We start from the raw sequence: 18,113 nt of genomic DNA, 5'->3' as shown, positions 1-18,113 counted from the left end.
CAGAGGGAGCTTAGACTGAGGAGCAAAGCTCGAGCAGCAACTTTTATCTGCGAGAAGCGATAAAAAGCCTCTCACTGGCCCTGATTAAAGCATTGGGCTACTGATAACAAGTTGGTGGAATGGATAACAGTTAAGATGCAAAAATAAAATGGATTTTAAAAAGATAATTTCAGAAATAGATGGGTAGCATGTCATAAGAAACAGGGAGAAGGAGTACAGGAGACATGTTAGTTGGCTTATTACGGTCAGAAGGAGTGTATTGATGTGAATTGCTTAGATTTTCTGATTTGGTTTTGAAACTATTGAAGCATTGTTCTGATTTATTTATTTTCACTTATCCTGAAAAACTGATATATTTAATAGTTCATAATATAACCTATTCTTAATCACTTTGTAAAAGTGAAGCATGTAAGTCATGCTTTAAACTAACTACACAGAAGAAAAATTGTTAGATAGTGTGTAATAAATTAACCCCATTTGAGAAAATGGGAGAGAAAAGGGTGAAGCTGAATAAGGTGTTTCAGTAGATTTGTCCTATAAACCATAGTGGTACTAGGAACACATTCCTGCTAAGGACAATTTCTACTTTTCAGACGTAGTGACTTAAAAACTCGCCTCTCTGCCAATAGGAATCAGGCGGGGAGCTTTGGGAGATTAATCCTTTTCATTTGGTAATTTTAAACTTGCTTCTCACTTGAACATTTACATTGCCCTTGTAACATAAAGTGACCTTAGTGCATAAGTATATTGCAGCTATCTTAAATTTTCCCCCACTGCAATGTCCCTCACCCTCACTTTCAGAGTGGTGGAAAGGTTTGGGCCACTAGGGGTCTTTTAGGTGGCCCCTGTCATGACATCCAAGGAGTCCTTCCTACTTTGGAGCTTAAATAATTTCAGTATAAATTATATGAATCTGTAGAGTTTGCTAAGTCAAATTAACTTAAAGGTCAGTATTCTTTTCGATGAAAATAATCAGAACCAAATTTTTCAGAGGGAGATACAAAAAGTAATTTACACTGGATGCTTCTATGATCATCTTCCTAGAAGGAAAATTTAATGTTAGGAAATTTCAATTTCATTGAAAGTTTCAATACTAGGCAACTACTGGTCATCTTGTGTCATTTACCATAGTTGCTGAAGCAAATATAATGCTTATATAAGCATATACTTACTTATATGACTTTAATATGTTTATTGGTATATAGTATATTTAATATGTTTTGCTTAACTGTTTATGCTTCTCAGCAAATGTTTCAGTATGTCTCAATCCCACCAAGTTCCTAACTTCTCTTTTGTGGTAGTAAGGTCTATACATCAGCACATGCATTCTTCTTTCTCATTGTTAGTATTAGAAGCGGAAGAAAATTCCAGGAGATGACAAACTGTGGCATTTTTAAATCTCTCTGGTTAGCCAAATGCTTAATAGTACATGTGTCTAAGAATAATGCTGGATGACACAAAAGTACCAAGGAACAGTTATGTAACTTTTGCACCAATACATATGCTAAACACAACATAGAATAAACATATCCACCCTACTTTTAACTCTGACAACAAAATACCAGAAGTTGTGTCAGATTTTGCTGTTAGTGCTGGAACATGAGCGCTTTTGTTTTTAGCGTGCCTGGTCTTTATGACTGCCCAACCTGGAGGAGCTGCAGCAGGTGGTTCAGTTAAGAGAAACCATCTCCGCTGAGCAGCAGGCAGGGGCCAGCCCGGCAGGGCGGGCGCGGGGCGCGGGGCGCGGGGCCGTCCCCCCGGCCAGGCACACGCCAGGGAGACGCCCTGTGTCTCCTGGAACCGGCCGCGGGAGCCGCAAGGGAGGAGGCGGCGACACACAGCAAAGGCGCGCGGAGGCGCCCGCGCCGGCTGCTGCCGCGGCTGCCCTGAACGGATTGCGTGAGAATTACTGGAGAATGTTTTATTACGTGTGTTAGAACAAAAAAACTATACGTAGTCTGTGTTATCAGGGGAAAGCTCATTGTAGCAGTCATGCTTTGTAGTGGTGAAGGGTGTAGGATCGGGCAGGTGGGAAAAACATTTTGGAGTTATGTTTCCAGAAGCAAGATTACATATTATTGATCAAACCAACAATACATTAAATTACCTTTTTCTTCTGGACAAGGTTATTTTTTAACTAAGTTGCAGAGAGAGGTTATTTTTGCACAATTTAAATTGTATACATTATAGGACAGTTGGCAAATGGAAAGTAGGTCGGCCTGCGGCAGCGCAGGGCGCTGGGATCCGCTCGGGTCTGGGGCCTGGGTGCGAGGGCTGCGCTGGGCCCAGCCAGAGCAGCAGGAAGTGCCACTTTTGCCATACCCTGTCACCCACTTTGTCCGGGACGGTTTGCTGGTGCTGCTGCTCCCTGTCAGGAGCAGCCACCACACACAGTCCATGCACCCTAATGCATGGGTTAGTTACACAGAGCCTTCCATGACAGCCTCTCTCTGACTGAGATTGCAACATCTCTGAAAAAGAAACTTCTGGTTTGTGATTTCTACCACCCCAGGAATGAGCGGTCCTCAGTGCTGCCACAGGACAAACAGTAAAAAGAAAAAAATTGCTAATTTGAGAAAATTGCTGATTATAGAAAATCCCTAATTCCCATACAAATTCCTGAAAGCTGTAGATGAAGTGAGAGGCGGTTCAGTCTATCATCTCATATAGATGAAACTTAGGCAAGACAATATATTAACAACGCTGTTTAGTTTGCCTTTGTGCCTCAAGATAAAAATAAGCTGTAAAAGAAAAGAAAAAACATGAATGTAGCCACTGTTCTTTATATTGTTGATATATGCGATTAGTGTGATGGAAATGTACCTCCAAGTCCAAAGATATGTGCTATACTAAATGCAGACAGAGAATTAATTTGTTTGATTGAATTGATCTGTTAGAAATAAAGTTTTGAAAGAAAGACAAAAGGAGAAATTTCATAAACTCATATGTTTTAGTAACTTGTACTACCATCATCCCCAGCATTTTGAACTCGGTGCAGATTTACTGTTGAACTGCACTTGGAACTCGGTGTTAATTGATGATGTTACTCATTTTACATTCCAGCATGCTGCAACAATAATGCAACAGCCTGTGCTAAAATGGGATGTGATCTAACAGGACACAAGCGATGGGATGAGAGCGAAATGCTGGGTATGCATTTCGGGTGCAGTAGTTTGGGCTGGCATCTTCTGTGCCTTGATTGTTCATTTCATTTCACTGTCATCCTACTGAGCTGAACGTTTTAAAAGACACAGCGTTTTTCCATCTGTAAGTCACAGAAAGACAGATGGATATGGAGGAACTCCACCTACAGTGCCTTGACTGAATGCCATTGCCCACTTAGTGGTAGAGAAATCCCTTCTGGAAAATTAAAGTGTCCTTAAATACATGATATTGTGAAAAGCTTTCTAGTATAGAATTTAGCTGATCTTTTGCAGTTGAAGTATTTGTACTTCTTTTTTTTTTAATGAGAGCAAGTGAAGCAAACCGTTTCTTATCAGCAGAGTGGCTATCTTCCAAACAGCACATCTATTACACTGAAGTTAATCCACAGTCCTGCTACCAGAAACTCATCCTTATTAAAGTAACATTAAGAGCCTCTTTTTATTGATCTGCTCCTTTCACTTAATGATAGGAACTTACTGATGTTTTAATAATAACCATGCAAGCTTTATCTCGTTTTATTTCACTGTATGTTACAGAAAGATGCTAGGGAAACTAACTTAGCATAAACATTTTGCAGATGTCTTTAAAGGTTAGGGGAAAAAAAGATTTAGCTGCACTGCATGTTAGCAAAGATGGCTGAAAAACTACAAGATAAAAGAGAGCCTCGAATATGAACATCAAAGAATTGTTAATGACAAGAAATACCATTAGGGTTAGCATCCCTTTTGTTTCAGCCCCCTCACACCTGCAGTGTGCTGCAGATTCTCTCTTTGTTGGTACATGTGAATTACTTCCATTAGCATTTATAGAAAAGTGGCTGCAAAACAACAGAAATGTACCCCTGGTTTTCTCCGTTGCTTCAGAAAGTCAGATATTAGGTTCTCTGTGGGTTTCCTTCAAGGTACAGTATTTTATTGTAAAGGAGTCTATAGAGCCAGGATTCCGTTGATTGCAAATGAGCTTGCTGAAAGGAGAGGGTCGCTTTTGTTACCGCGGCAGAAGTAATATAAGCAACTAGGAGAAGTGCACATAAGAAGCTCAGACATTAGCAATAGCAAAATCAGAGCGTGAAATTCAGATTAGCCCTCCACAGGCTGTGAGAGGGAGGGGGTATTGGAAGACTTGGCATGGCTAAAGGTGTAACCTGTTTCATTTGGCCCCTGAAAATTTTTAACAGATGGTGGGACCAGCTGTCTTTTTCAGCCATTTAATAAACTCTTCAGTGGTAACAGTTTGGGAAGTGGGGGGTTTTGAGTTTTAGGCCAGAGGAAAAAATAAAGAAATCTGTCCCAATTGTCTCTGCCAAATAGCCAAGTCTGGAAACATTACGAAAAGTTAAAGTGAAAAATCTAATTGATGATATTGTCCTGATTATCCATTTCAACCGAAGAGGGGAAAAAAGAACCAACCGTGCCCAAGTGGGCCAGTGCATGAAAAATGCCTATTATGTTGTTATCTTTATCTGTCATTTTAATTTCAGCTCTTGCACAGGAGGCACATAACGAGAAATTTTAAATGAGCTGCAGAGTGAGAAATTGTCATAGTTTTTGAGACGTGATAATATGTCAAAGCAACAGGCAAAATGACCTCTTCTATTAAAAACAAAAATAAGGCTATGTCTGTGATAAGAAAAGTTTACACTGTCTGCCCAGATGAATACAGCAATCAATGAATTTAGGTTAACTTGCATGAAGCAGTGATGTAAAATGATGATAAACTGCTGTTTTAAGGAGTATGCAATGTTCAGGCTCTAATAAAAACCTCAGCAAAATGAGGATTCTTTTTTCTTATTGTAACATGATAGTTTACAAGATTACCTTGCAACTCTGCTTCTTCAGTTAAACTAATTTATTTTTAAATGAACATTTCCAGCACAACAGTTAAATGGCAACTCTCAATTATATGAGATGTTTTATTTAAAAAGCATGTCTAGTGTCTTTGAACAAAACAGTTCCTTTTGCACATTTACATGCTACCCAGCTGAGCAGCCAACCCTTCCATTTGACAAGGGCTTTGTTCTGCCTACAGGCCTATTATAAGCCCTAGATTGTTTGCCCTTAATAAATTGCAACAATAAGACAGAAACCTCTTTCAAGTTAAGAGAAATAAAACGCATTGCCTACATAGCAAAGCATATGAAGTTTAATAATTATAACACAAGCATATTCACTATATCCCATTTGCTTTACTCCCGGATCTCTGTGGTTAAGATAGCCCAGAAAAGTTAGTATCTTGCAATACGTTGCACAAAAGATTAGAGAGAACAACAGTGAGACAAAACTCTAGCTACAGATTTTTTTTTTCTCTCAATATAAAATCATATTGGATGTTATGTATCCAGCACAACTGGAGCAAAACCTGAAAGAAACGTGAGCATGATTATATAGAGAGCAAAAATATATTTTTTAATTTAAATGAAATATTATTTAATATTGGTGAGAGGAAGAAAGGAGAATGGGAATTATTTAAATTAAAGAATTTATACTATGCTTCAGTGTACTGGGGTGTGTCAGCCTGTGTGTGCCTTTCTGGCCCTCTGCTGAATCACAAAGCCCTACCTGCTTTTATAGCAGCTAAGGGACGTTCTTTTGTGGCTCAAGTGTTGGAAACTTGTGATCTTAAACAAAATTGCTGAGCCCTGTTTATGGGACCCCATTTGTAAAGTTCAGCTGTGGTGTTTGCGTTTGCCAGAGGTTGTTAAAAACTGGTACCTTTGTTGAACTTCGATCTTCTTTGTGCTTTTCACTTTAGCTGGATATTCCTGATGATTTTTAGAGTATATCTGCTATGCTAAATGCTAAAATGCAAAAGTGGCAGGGGTTTTGGGCTCCCTTTGCGACAGTGAAGTTTAAGGCAGTGAGTGTGCCCATCATGAAGCTACCAGGTATAGGCAGCTTGAAAGAGCCGTCTCCACCGGAAACTTGTTAGTAGCTCAATGTAGTGTTTTCAGAAAGAAATTTCAGTTGCTAATTCATTTATAGTTTATGTTCTGAAAATGGTTAGTTTTCATTTGCAAATGGAAGTCTTGAGGATATAAATATTTCTTTGCTTTGATAATAGGAGAAATACGCTCAGTACTTAAAACGTTGCTTACAAGCGGGAAGTACGGTAATACGCATGCTTACAGTCGATGTAGTGTTTATGACAAGATATTGATTTGACTAGGTTAAAGGCTACTTTTCTTTATTTTTGAGTGTTTTCAAGCTATAGACTGACACTGTGGAGGCTATCGGGTATTCTTTGGGGAATGTGCAGCACTGCAGATCCCCCCGTGCTGTTGTCCTGCTCTCTGGTCAGCAATGAAGTGCTGAGAGCCGCGCTGTCACCGTGCCCTCGCTGCAAGGGGGAACCGATGACCCAAGTGGCTGTGGCTTTTCTCTCTCCTGGCTTCTTTTGTGTCACAAAGAATTAGAGGTGGATACTTGGTGTCTGCGACTGTGCAGTGAGAAGGTGCCAGCTTCGCTGCTTCTTCCAACTGCTCCACTGAACCAACCAGGGAGCACAGAATTTGTCATTTCTGTGAGGGCAAACCCCTCACGCTTGCCCCACAGCTTCCTACGGTGCTCGCGCTGTTGGATCCAGTTTCTGAGGTGATGCTTGGAGGAGGAATTTTGAAGGATAAATGTGAACAGAGTAGTAGTGATGATCTTTGATGAAGGGAAAAATTAATAAATTCAGGGACAACAGAGCATAAAACTGTGGTGTGGAAAGAAAGGAGAGGAAGCTACTTGAGAGAATAACATAAATAAACTGTTAAGTTAGACTTTGTGGAGGAAACAGCCTTGAGTTTTGAAAATAACGCTCATCATGTGTTGTGATAAAGGCTTAAATCATCGTGCATAGCCTCTAAGATGTTAGAAAGTCTCTCTGACATGGAAGAGGCAAGTGGTAAGTTACTCTGAATCCAAGTAAATGTTTTTAGAATGCAAACTATGAATGGACTAATGACTGAAATTCCAAAACCAAAATACAATGTTTAAAATGCAGAACTCTTAGGTATTGGTTTTTCTGCAACAGAAAATTGCCATGATATTAAAATACAATATTTTGGGATCTGGCTCCCCTTTCAAAAATCACAGAAAATCTTCCTTTTTTGATGGTTCAAAGTATTTTTTTTCCCCTGGGCCTGCAGTACTGCAAGGATTCGAGCTTTAAAACCATTAAAATCATAACTATTTTTATCTTTTAAAAATTTACTGTAACCCTAAGAAAGAACATTTCCTGTCAGTTTGAGTTTGCAAAAAATACAAACTCTAGAAGAATAAGAAGAAACAAATCTATAATTACATAATTTTAAAAAATAGTAATTGTTCAATATGCTAGAAATTTAGTAGCTGGAGCCTTAGAGATAGCCTACTGGGTAGGTGATAAAAATCACAGGTAGGTGAGAAATAGTATATTTAATTAGCAAATCCTTTTCCAAACTCAGATATTACCTTCATAGATATGTTATTAGATAGCATATCCATCTGATGGATTTATCCTTCATATTTGTGAGTTTATCTGAACAAACATAGCTGTGAGCCATGTTTTCTTCTGTGTAAAAAAAAAAAAAATCTTTCTAAAAATTAAAAACTTCCTTTTCCCTGATTTGGCTGGGATTCATTATGTTACAACAAGTAATTTGCTTTTTTGAACAAGTTACCCAGAGATGGATCTCTCTGCATATCTCTAACACGTGTTTATCTTTTCACCTTCAGATTATACTGTTGAAGAGGTATCATATATCAAGATATTAAATTATATCACTTAGAATTTTCTAGCTCAATCCTGTAAAAATCCAAGCTTCACTCAAATATGTGAGTATGTATACTGCTGTTTTGAACTCTTCAGTTATCCATCATGATGATAGCATGTCACTTCTGCTGTAAATAATCCCTGTGCCTCAATCCCTGGTTTGAGGGAACCACCAAGCATGGATCAAATAGTAGCTGGTTAAGAGAAAAACAGAGTCCCAAAACCTGCCTGATACAGATTTAAGGTTATATGGTGACATACGCTGAGCATCACATTCCTAACAGCCAGGAAGCAAGAGTGATGATCACAAGGGCATTCTCTTTTTTTTCAAACAAAAATCTGGAAACTGTGTTGTACGCAGTGCTGCAGTAGCTCTGCCATTCTGGAGGCGGCTGTAGGCATTGGAGTTCATCATGTACAGCCACATTCACTGTGTTCAGTCAGATATGTGGTAGTAGAAAGCTTCACTAGAAATGGTCAGCAGAGCTCTGGCTAAGGTAGAAAAAAGAGTTTTAGGAGTGAAGGGGTCTACTTAGGTTGGAGGAAAATCAACCCATCTCACTGCCTGCCTATGCAGGTGGTCTCAGTATTGATAGCTTGGAGGGAATGAGGTGGGACGTACTATGATATGATCCCATAACCTGTGACCCTCTGCGCTTCAGTAGGGTTAATGTGAAGCATGGGACAAGGTATGTGTTCGTGCTGTGTTTCCATTGTTAAAAATGGAATATTAACCTACTACTACTTCACAGACAAGTTGCGAAGATAAATGCTTCAGAGATGATGTGCTCAGCACTGCAGTTGTAGGAACACAGAGACGCTGACTAAAGCTCCTCCCAGTAACCCCCCTCCACAGTTTGACTTTCTTCTCAAGGCTGTTCCAAGATTCTCCTCATTGATCCAATTGTGATCCAGTGATCCATTTCACTTACGTTCTCAAAAAAAAAAATCCGAATGATGCCCATTACTTAGCCCCTTAAAGCCACTACACTGAGGTACCCACATTGCCAGGTGCTGTTCTCCTTTTTAATATACCCTGTACCTGATAAGTTTGACAGGTTTACAAAGGCAGTGAGAAAGGTATACTTATTTAAGTATATTTAAGATGAAAAATATTTGTGCTAGTGGCTGGAAACAGGGAAAGAACAGGAAACTGGAGATGTAAATTTTCCACCCCTTATCTGTGTTGAACATATATATATATATATATGTATATAAAATATACATATATATATATATATAAATATAAGGATTGAGTGTCAGAAGAGGCTGTATGTGCCTATATGGGAGACTTCTGAGTGAGATGCTATTTGAGCTAAGAACGCCCCACAGAGATGAAAACAGCTTCAATCAATCACTGAGAGCAGAGTGAGCTGCTCCATTCGTCTTGGTATTCTCATTACCAGCAACCACAGCTTCAGTGTATGTGAGTCCTTGCTTGCTCTGAGCTGCTCCTGCCAGTCTCAGCGCCAGCGCGGTGCCTCCTCTGAGGTTACCTGGTGCTGGCTCACCACCTAAAAGATTAACCCTTTGCCTCCCAGATTCCTGGCTTGCATAGGGAAAGGAGATTAAACTTATGTTGTAACGCACACGAGCACGAGCTGAGGTGTTGGTCAACCAAGGGACTGCGAGAAAAGTGGGCAGAGAGAAATTTCTGCTGTAATGTGACAAGAAAATCCTAGTCTCCAAGGTATGCCCGCACATTTGTCCAGTAATACAAGTTCAGAGTCTGTACAGCTGTGTTTCCCATATCCTACATCCCTCCTCTGATGCTTTCCAGTGTTTAATACTTTACTTAGAACCCTACAAAAGGTGTATAAGTAATAGAGGGAACAAAGGACCAAATGGATGAACAAGGCTAGTGACGTTGTCACATTTCTAAGTGTGGATGAGAAAATACTGATCAGCTGTGGCTTATGTGACTGATAGAGATGTTGTAAACAGAGGAAGTGGTTAGTTTTATAGATGCTGTGATCGAAATCCCTGCAAGGGCTATAAAATACGGAGCAGGAACTGATTTGGTGACCAATGAGACATATGGTATTTAAATTAACAGAGAACGTAGGATCTCCCAGGAGGAGGTCACCAGGGTATCAGAAAGCTGAGGCAAAAAGTTCCTTTTGTTTTTTTCCCCACATTAAATTCCTGAGATAAGGTAATGTTACTTATATGGCAAACCAGACAAAACTGGAAATGTAACTTTCTCTTGAGTCTTTGTTGTAGAGTTTAATGGATGAGGCTATAATTTTCCAGAACTGTTTTTTTCCTGTTAAGGGAATTTGGGAAGAACTACCTCTCACCTGACTTGGTGCATTTCTTAATCTTGATTTAAGGGGGATTTTGATTACTCTGTTCTCTTCTGAACATTGTTTTACTTCTAGAATGCAAATGATCTTACCCTTAATTTAGAGCTAAGTAAATGAGAACAGGCAGGAGATACAGTTATCAGTTGATTTATGAATATCTCATTAAAGAGGATCATTGGCACTATAGAATCACTTCTTCCTGAATCACTCAACTTGCCAAGTATACTTAGCATGTGTAGCAGTGGTAGTGAAAAAGTAGCAAATCTTGAGCCCTGATATGTTTTTATAGGCAGCTCACTGAGTTCAGTAAGAATTTGGACTAAAAGAACATAGTTGTTCAGCTGTGTGCTCTAATGTGCTGATAATGATCGCAGAATTTTATAAAGCTAATCCAATGGCTGTGAAATAAAAAAGCATGAATTTTTTTTCACTCCAAAATTTCTTACTTTAAGATTAAAAAAAAAAAAAGTGGGAAATGGCTCCTTATGCCTTCCTGTGACCTCCTAAGAAGTGCTTGTCATTCACAGATTTCTTCTTGTTCCCCTTATGTCAGTTTCAGAGTGGCTCATGAGACAGATATGCACCATTTGGACACTGGATTGCAACATCACAGTATCTCCCTTATTTCCCGGAAAAAGGAACAAATAACTTAGACTAAGAATACATTTTCATTGTATTGCATCCTGTGTTCTTCTCCTAAGACACTTCTCCCTTTCATATATAGTATGGGATTTTCTCTGCTCAGTGCTAGTAGCTTATGGGGACTTCCCGCATATAGAAGAAGAAATACAGATTTGAGATTTACCAAAGGATGGAAGCCAAAGAGGTACCTGTTTGAAGGTCATTTCTTCCTGGCCTCCATCTCAGGAGGGAGGGCCTCCATCTCCACTAGGGAGTGGAGTGAGAAAAATACTAGCCATTCAAACTGGAGCAGTCACCATGAACACACCAACCCTGCGTCTTTCAGAAGAGCCTTTTTTCCACTTCTGTTCTCCTGGGCTCTAATATCTGGTCACACTGGTCAAGGTCCTGAGTGATAGGATCTGGTTGAAGGGCTAAGTAATCCCACGCTAGAATCGCTTGCTTTGGCGGGTTGTGCTACCCGCCTGGAGGCCACCCGAGGGCTGCAGCCCCCTGTCCTGGGCCCAGCCGGCACTAGCAGCACTGCGGGTCCTCAGGTGGCCGCTGGCTGCTCGGCCTGGCCGCTGTGCAGGGCTTGGGGATGCTGCGATTCTGGAGCGCCTCCACTTCAGCAGTGCGGAGACTGCTTGAAGAATTTGGCTTTTCTATGTCCCTTTCAAAAACTCTTCTAGTTGTGGGTGACACCTACCTGGTTGTCTTACTTGTTTGTTAGTATATCTAATATAAAGAGTTTGTATATACATATGCAAAAATGGCATAAGCTACCTCAAAAGCACTGCATAGAGAGGGGCTGTAAGACAGGCTGTGCAGAGGTGCCTACTCGGTGTGCAGGAGGTTCCTCTTTTCCAAAACTGCCAGTTGCACAGGGAGGTCTCTGTTTGGACACTCGCATTGCCAGTATTGGGCTTTTTTCTGCAATCTTTTTTCTTTCTCAGCTACAGTAGTGAAGTTGCTGAAGATTTGTATAGAGCACTTGTGCTTTGGAAGAAGGTGTATGGATTTGTAACATGCTCTTGTTCAGTAGTCCTTGAAGAACAGCTTATTTTAACAGTGGTTCTGTTGACAAATATTGCTATTAGAAAAATATTTAATCTTATTTGTTTCAAAATATTCTAAAATTACAACAGAAGTTCATTAAGTGCCAGGTGTATTTTTACAGCCTTGGATTAATCAGTTCAGTCAAGTTAACCACAACGTGACAGCTGTATAATCAGTCAATACAAAAGTGCAGGTGAAACAAGGTTCTTTCAGTCTGAAACTTTGTGCTGTTTGCAGTTTTAACACAGTATAGACACAAACAGCTTAATCTGTCAATAAATGTACTAAATCACTAAAATTAATTACCACAAGAAGCAGTGTTTAGATATTGCACTCTGTAGTTAAAAGGGTGCAACTGTTTAACTACCTTTTCATTACATAGTAAATAATTACACTGTAAGAAAATAGTGTGTATATGTGTATTTCTACTCGTTAAAAAAAAATGAGCCCATTCAGCATTCCCCAAACAAATGTGTTTGACCAAATATACGCAAGTTTTTTTACCAAGTGCTTCCCAAAGCAAGAGGACAAACAGGATGCACACAGCAGATTCTTTTCAGCTGCTCTCCAGATCTTGGCTGGCTTTCCATTCTGTCCGAGTCGATTTCTAGCTGTTAGAGTTGTAAAGGAAATGCAGCAGCATATGCCAGAGGCAGGAAGGAGTTTCCTGAGAGTTTGAAACAACCGTTTTGAACAGAGAGGTGTCCCAGACATTCCAAGGGGTGCCAGTAATAACACTTTAACTATTGATATGGTCACGACTCCGACTGCTTTTTAAGGTCTGGAAGCAAGGGGAGGAAATACATCCAAAAGTGTTCACCAGGGCTCCCCAAGGCAGGAGGAGGAGTCACGGAGGGCCAGCTGAGGATGGAGCAAGGATGAATACATTAAGATATTTAAACCTTTTAACAACAAGCAGTAAAACTGTAGTGAGGCATAAAATTTGTTTTACTTTTCTTGAAAGGCAGCTCAGCTTTCAGAAGTTTGGGAAATCCTGTATTAATGTTCCTGAAATCCAGGGAAATGTTGAGGCAAGCCTTTAAATCCTAAATATGCCTTTGCATGTGCCTGCCTTGCCTATCTTTTGTGTTTTTCCATTGCATACAGAGAGGACTTATTAGAAAGTTTTCATCTGTCTCTTCATTTTCACTTCCTGCTAAGGTTCAGGTTAAACTCCGTTAAAACTTTGGAGATATAATTGCATCAAAGCTTTTGGTAATGTGATAGCCAGTAAACAAGCCATATAAACTAGCATGCGGGAAATGCGAACTGGTGGATCTTCCTATTACATTTGTGTCAGTGCTGTTACCTGGCATAGAAATGTGGATATGCCTAAGTAAATCATGATAGCGCTAAGAGAACAGCGCTGCGCATGGGCAGGCCCAGGCCCCTGCGCGGAGGTAACCGGAGCCCTCAGCGACTCCCGAGCTCGCAGCCGGGCCCTCCCCGGGGGCCGTGGACAGCGCCGGGGATCCGGGGGGGCTGTACCTAGTGCTGGGGCAAGGAAGTGTTCTGGGGTAGCACCAGCCCCCTCAGGCAGGCGCAGGGTGAAGCCTGTGAAGGGACCACCAGCACCTGAACAGCTGTTGGGCACAAACATTTCTTTCTTGCCTGCTTCATTCATGTAAGACAGTCACTCTAGGACACTTGAACTTGAAAAATCCTGATTTTGAGAACATCTGTCTTTGAAGATGGTGGTGGTGACGCATGTTTTATGCCCACTGCCTTTAAGTCACCCACTCACATCTAGCCCAGCACGGCCTGACCCGCTCCAGCCTCCTGGCTGCTTCAGGGACAGAGACAGCGGGGTCCCCTGCCACCCTGCACCGGCAGTGCCCAACCGCAGCGCCAGTGCAGAGACTGTGCCTGTGCGCGGGTTCCTCTGCCCCCAGTCTTTGGGCTCCAGCTCTTTTTTGTAAGAAATAATAGTAATAGTAATAAATAATAATAATAGATGGTTGAAAACCGAGCAGAAAAGCATCTGCTGTCTCGGATGGTCCAGAAAACAACCCCTCTGTCCCCACAAGCCACATGGAGCCTGGCTCTGCTGGGGCTGGTCCCAGCTTGTTCCTCTTCTCTGGTGTCTCCTGGCTTCACACAAGGATGTAGCAGAGCCTGTTTCTCTTGGAAATGGAGCTGTGTGTAACGGGATTGACATTTGGCCTTGATACCTGTATCTCCTGATAACTGAAACAAATTTCTAAAGTAAATACTGTACTTTGATCTTCCAGCCCTGCATTTTTAATGACAGCACTGAACATCACTTCATTAAGAATAAATTTCAGGAGACTGAAATGCTCCAAGTTTGAGCACTAATTATTTGTACAGAAAACTATGACCGCAACTTTTCATTATTCAGCCCATTGGTTTCTTCCAGAAAGGAGAAATTATTCTCGATTTTAAGTAATGTGCTTTCTCCAATGCAGATTGATGGCATCTGTCCCGTCACATCCGTACAGAAACTCGCCCAACTTTCCACTAGCTGTGTTGCAATAGGACAAATCCCGGCGGTTCTCGAGCTCTCTGGGGCAATAACGTACGCTAAAGGCTGGGGAGAAGCGCGGGATGCGCCACGACTGGGTATCGACGGTCTCTGCGTTGGCATCTGCCGCTCGGGTCATTCTCGGGACAGTTATTTATTTTGTGAAACGAATTACCCGCGTGGGGGGGAGTCGTGGGGCAGGGGACAGGGACAGGGGAGAGGCCCCGCGGGGGGCCCTGGCGTGGGATCGAGCCGCGCGCGGGGTCGGTGGCACCCGCGGCCGGGCGGTGACTTCTCCCCGGGACCCCGTGCGGAGCCGTGGGAGAGGACTTGGCACTTTAATCCCTTCAAAGAACCCGATCTAATTCAAGCGCTTCAACTCTTGCAAGTCTTTGAGAGGACAGCGATTGTTTCCCCAGGAAGGCAGATAAGGATCTCTGTGTGCTGGCGTTTAAAAGGGCTCCGCTGGCGGTGCGAATACAATTGAACCCGGCGACTGCTGCGAGCATCGAGTTACCTGGGCAGGCGGCTCCGCGGGGCTCCCCGGGACGTCCCGCGCTGGGGCCTCCCCAGGCGGGGCGCGGAGCAGATGGGCAGGCGGGGGGGAGAGGGGCCGGTGCGAGACCCGCGGGGGGGTGCGGAGCTCCGCGGGGGGCGCTGTGCGGGGTGCGCCCCAGCTGTGCCCACGGCCGGGAATGTTCCTGCCGGGGGCGCAAAGGAAGCAGGTTGAATCCCTCATGCCGCATTTACAGCCCGAGAGGTGCGGGCGAGGAGCGCTGCGGGTACCTCGCAGCAGGTCGGGGAGAGGCTGGCGGCGGGACATGAGTGACAGTTTGCAAGTTCCCAGCAGCTCCCCCTCTCAAACGAGCTTCAGCTCTACGGGCTGAGCGGGGCTGGGGCGGGAGCCCCTGCGCAAACGCAGCTGGCCTCGAAAAAAAAAGAAACTCCGAGAGAGACTCCTGTCTTAACGAAATTACGTGTTTACACCCGGCTCCCGCGAGGCAAGAGGAAACTTTTCCGTGTTTGTTTGAGTGTGTGGGTGTCTGGGCGCTCGCTCGCCGCAGTTTCCGCGCCGCCTTCGGCCCGCGGCGCGGGGGGTCCAGGCAGCGCGGGGCGACACGAGCCCGAGCGCAGCTGGGAGCGAGAGTCGCAGCGAGGGCATCGCGCGGAGCGCAGGGAGGAAGCACCGGCCGATCCTCCGGGCAAGTTTCTGCAACCGGGATCAGGTGAACTCGCCGCGCTCCGAATGGCGCTCTGAGGCATAAAGCATCAGCAGTGGAATCCGGAGGCAGATTTCGCGGGCAGTAACAAAGACACAGAGTCACTTTAGGGCCCTGCCACAAATCCTTAATTGCCCCCCCCCCCCAAAAAAAAAAAGACGGGAGGGGGGGGGATCCAGTGTATTGCACATCCAGTGCGAGGGTCTCCAGGCGGTAAGGGGTCCTTTGATCAAGAAAATCCAATTATTTGTGTATATACATTTCCCACATAGTGATTACTTCATTAATTGTCCCGCCTTTATCTCCTCCCTTCCCATCCCCCCTAATAATCAGTTCTTTTATCCAGACCAACAAACACACCATAGGAGCTTTGTGGATTCAAAGGATTTGCTTTCGCTTCTGAAAGAGCCGCTATTCTTTGATGATTGGGTAGCGGCAAACTTCAAAGCCATAAATCTTCCCTCTGACTGGCTGGCGGCCCAGCAAAGTCCTTATCAAATTCTTGGAGGTGATCCTGGTGCAGCCAGACGGGCCGCGGAGATCTCGCCGCGCGGGGGGCGCCGCGGGCCGCGCTGCGCGGACCGGAGACGAGCGCGGGAGGAGGAGGAGAGCGGGCAGCCCCTCGCCTGCCCCCGGGCGCCTCCATGCCCGAGCCGCGCTAGCCATGGCCGCCGTGGCCGTGCTCCGCAACGACTCGCTCCAGGCTTTCCTGCAGGTCAGTGCGGGCGGCGGCGCGGGCGGCACCGGGCGGCCCAGGCCCCGAGGGCTGACAGGGAGGCTCGGGAGGGCCGGTCCCGGCGCAGCGCCCCGCGGAGCGCGAGGAGTTGGCGGGGATGGGGCAGTCGCCGCCTCGACGTGCGGCGCCGCGCGGCTCTCGGCGTGCGCGGCGGGAAGTTGGCGCGCGTGGGTAACCGGCTGTGCCTCCCGCGCAGGACCGCACGCCCAGCGCCTCCCCGGACGTGGCCGCGCACTCGCCGCTGGCGCTGCTGGCCGCCACCTGCAGCCGCATCGGACAGCCCGGCGCGGCGCCCGCCGACTTCCTGCAGGTCTCGTACGACGCGGCGCTGGGATCGCCGTCGCGCCTCTTCCACCCGTGGGGCGGCGAGATGCCCGCGCACTCACCAGGGGCGCTGCCGCCGCCGCACGCCGGCCTGGCGCTCACGCCGCCCAAGAGCCACCTGCCGCCCTCCTTCGGGGGGGCGCACGAGCTGCCGCTCACGCCGCCCGCCGACCCGTCCTACCCGTACGAGTTCTCGCCCGTCAAGGTGCTGCCCTCCTCCATGGCGGCGCTGCCGCCCAGCTGCCCGCCCGCGTATGTGCCCTACGCGGCGCAGGCCGCGCTACCGCCCGGCTACTCCAACCTGCTGCCGCCGCCGGCGCAGCCCTGCCGGCAGCTCTCGCCCAACCCGCCGCCCGACGAGCTGCCCTGGTGGAGCATCCCGCAGGCGGGCGCCGCCGCCGGCTGCGGCCACCGCTTCCCCGGCGCGCTGCAGCGCGGGCTGGTGCTGGGCCGCTCGGACCTGGCGCAGTACCAGACGCAGATCGCCGCCCTGCTGCAGAGCAAGTCTCCCCTGGCGGCCACGGCCAGGAGGTGCCGCCGCTGCCGCTGCCCCAACTGCCAGTCGGCGGCGGGCGGCGCCGCGGAGGCGGAGCCGGGCCGCAAGAAGCAGCACGTCTGCCACGTCCCCGGCTGCGGCAAGGTGTACGGCAAGACGTCGCACCTGAAGGCGCACCTGCGCTGGCACACGGGCGAGCGGCCCTTCGTGTGCAACTGGCTCTTCTGCGGCAAGAGCTTCACCCGCTCCGACGAGCTGCAGCGGCACCTGCGGACTCACACGGGCGAGAAGCGCTTCGTGTGCCCCGAGTGCGGCAAGCGCTTCATGCGCAGCGACCACCTGGCCAAGCACGTCAAGACGCACCAGAACAAGAAACTCAAGGCGGACGGCGTCAAGCGGGAGGACGCGCGCGACCCGTGACCGCCGCGGTGCGGCCCGGCCCCGGACGTGGCCGCGACCGGGACAGGCGAGGCTCGCCCCTTCGCGCTGGCGGCGAGGGCCGCGTCCTGCCGCCTTCAGGAGGAAAGACTGGACTTTGGTGTACAGCTTATTTAATAGTTCCGTTCGAATACGCGTGTTTCCTTCTCCTTGCCCCGGCGCCGTGCGGGGGCTCCAGCATGAGGTGTCTCTGTAAAGCGACCTGCGACTGCAGCGCGACAATAAATACGTTAACCCCGGGGCCGCGTCGGGAGGGCCCCGCTGAGTCGGTCTCCTTTGATCCTTTCCCCTCCCCGGAGGCTCTACCCAGCGCCCCGGCCGAGGAGCGAGCGGCGGCCGCGTTTGCTGCGGCGGCGGCGAGGCGGGAGCGGCGCGCGGCGCCTTCCCGCGCTTTCCCGCACGCCGCGCTGGGCGCTGAGGCGCTGAGGCGCGGCCGTTGGGCGCCGCCGCCTCTCGGGGAGCCGCGCTGGGTAAAACACGTTTAAAGTCGTTAGCTCTCTTGGACTGGTGTTGACCTGAGATCTTATTT

General features: G+C 46.3%; 1 protein-coding gene across 1 annotated transcript; it reads left to right on the top strand.

Moving 5' to 3' along the window:
- The first annotated feature begins 16,214 nt into the window (after positions 1 to 16,214).
- On the top strand, positions 16,215 to 17,569 carry SP5 (Sp5 transcription factor). The gene is made up of 2 exons (XM_088540331.1): positions 16,215 to 16,305; positions 16,523 to 17,569. Exons 1-2 carry the CDS (start codon positions 16,255 to 16,257, stop codon positions 17,564 to 17,566), a joined length of 1,095 nt encoding a protein of 364 aa, XP_088396457.1. The 5' UTR covers positions 16,215 to 16,254; the 3' UTR covers positions 17,567 to 17,569.
- Positions 17,570 to 18,113: the final 544 nt, after the last annotated feature.

Source organism: Tinamus guttatus, unplaced genomic scaffold (genome assembly GCF_059628265.1).
Source record: "Tinamus guttatus ecotype Peru unplaced genomic scaffold, ASM5962826v1 Tinamus_guttatus_pri_ptg000060l, whole genome shotgun sequence".
NCBI lineage: Eukaryota > Metazoa > Chordata > Aves > Tinamiformes > Tinamidae > Tinamus > Tinamus guttatus.
The sequence above is the reverse complement of the archived record's forward strand: the minus strand, read 5'-3'. Positions and strand labels throughout refer to the sequence as shown.

Bases quoted from the DNA above. Each gene is read 5' to 3' on its own strand.
- SP5 (XM_088540331.1), top strand. From the start codon at position 16,255: ATGGCCGCCGTGGCCGTGCTCCGCAACGACTCGCTCCAGGCTTTCCTG. The intron at 16,306-16,522 runs GTCAGTGCGGGC...CCTCCCGCGCAG, and splicing joins CGCTCCAGGCTTTCCTGCAG to GACCGCACGCCCAGCGCCTC.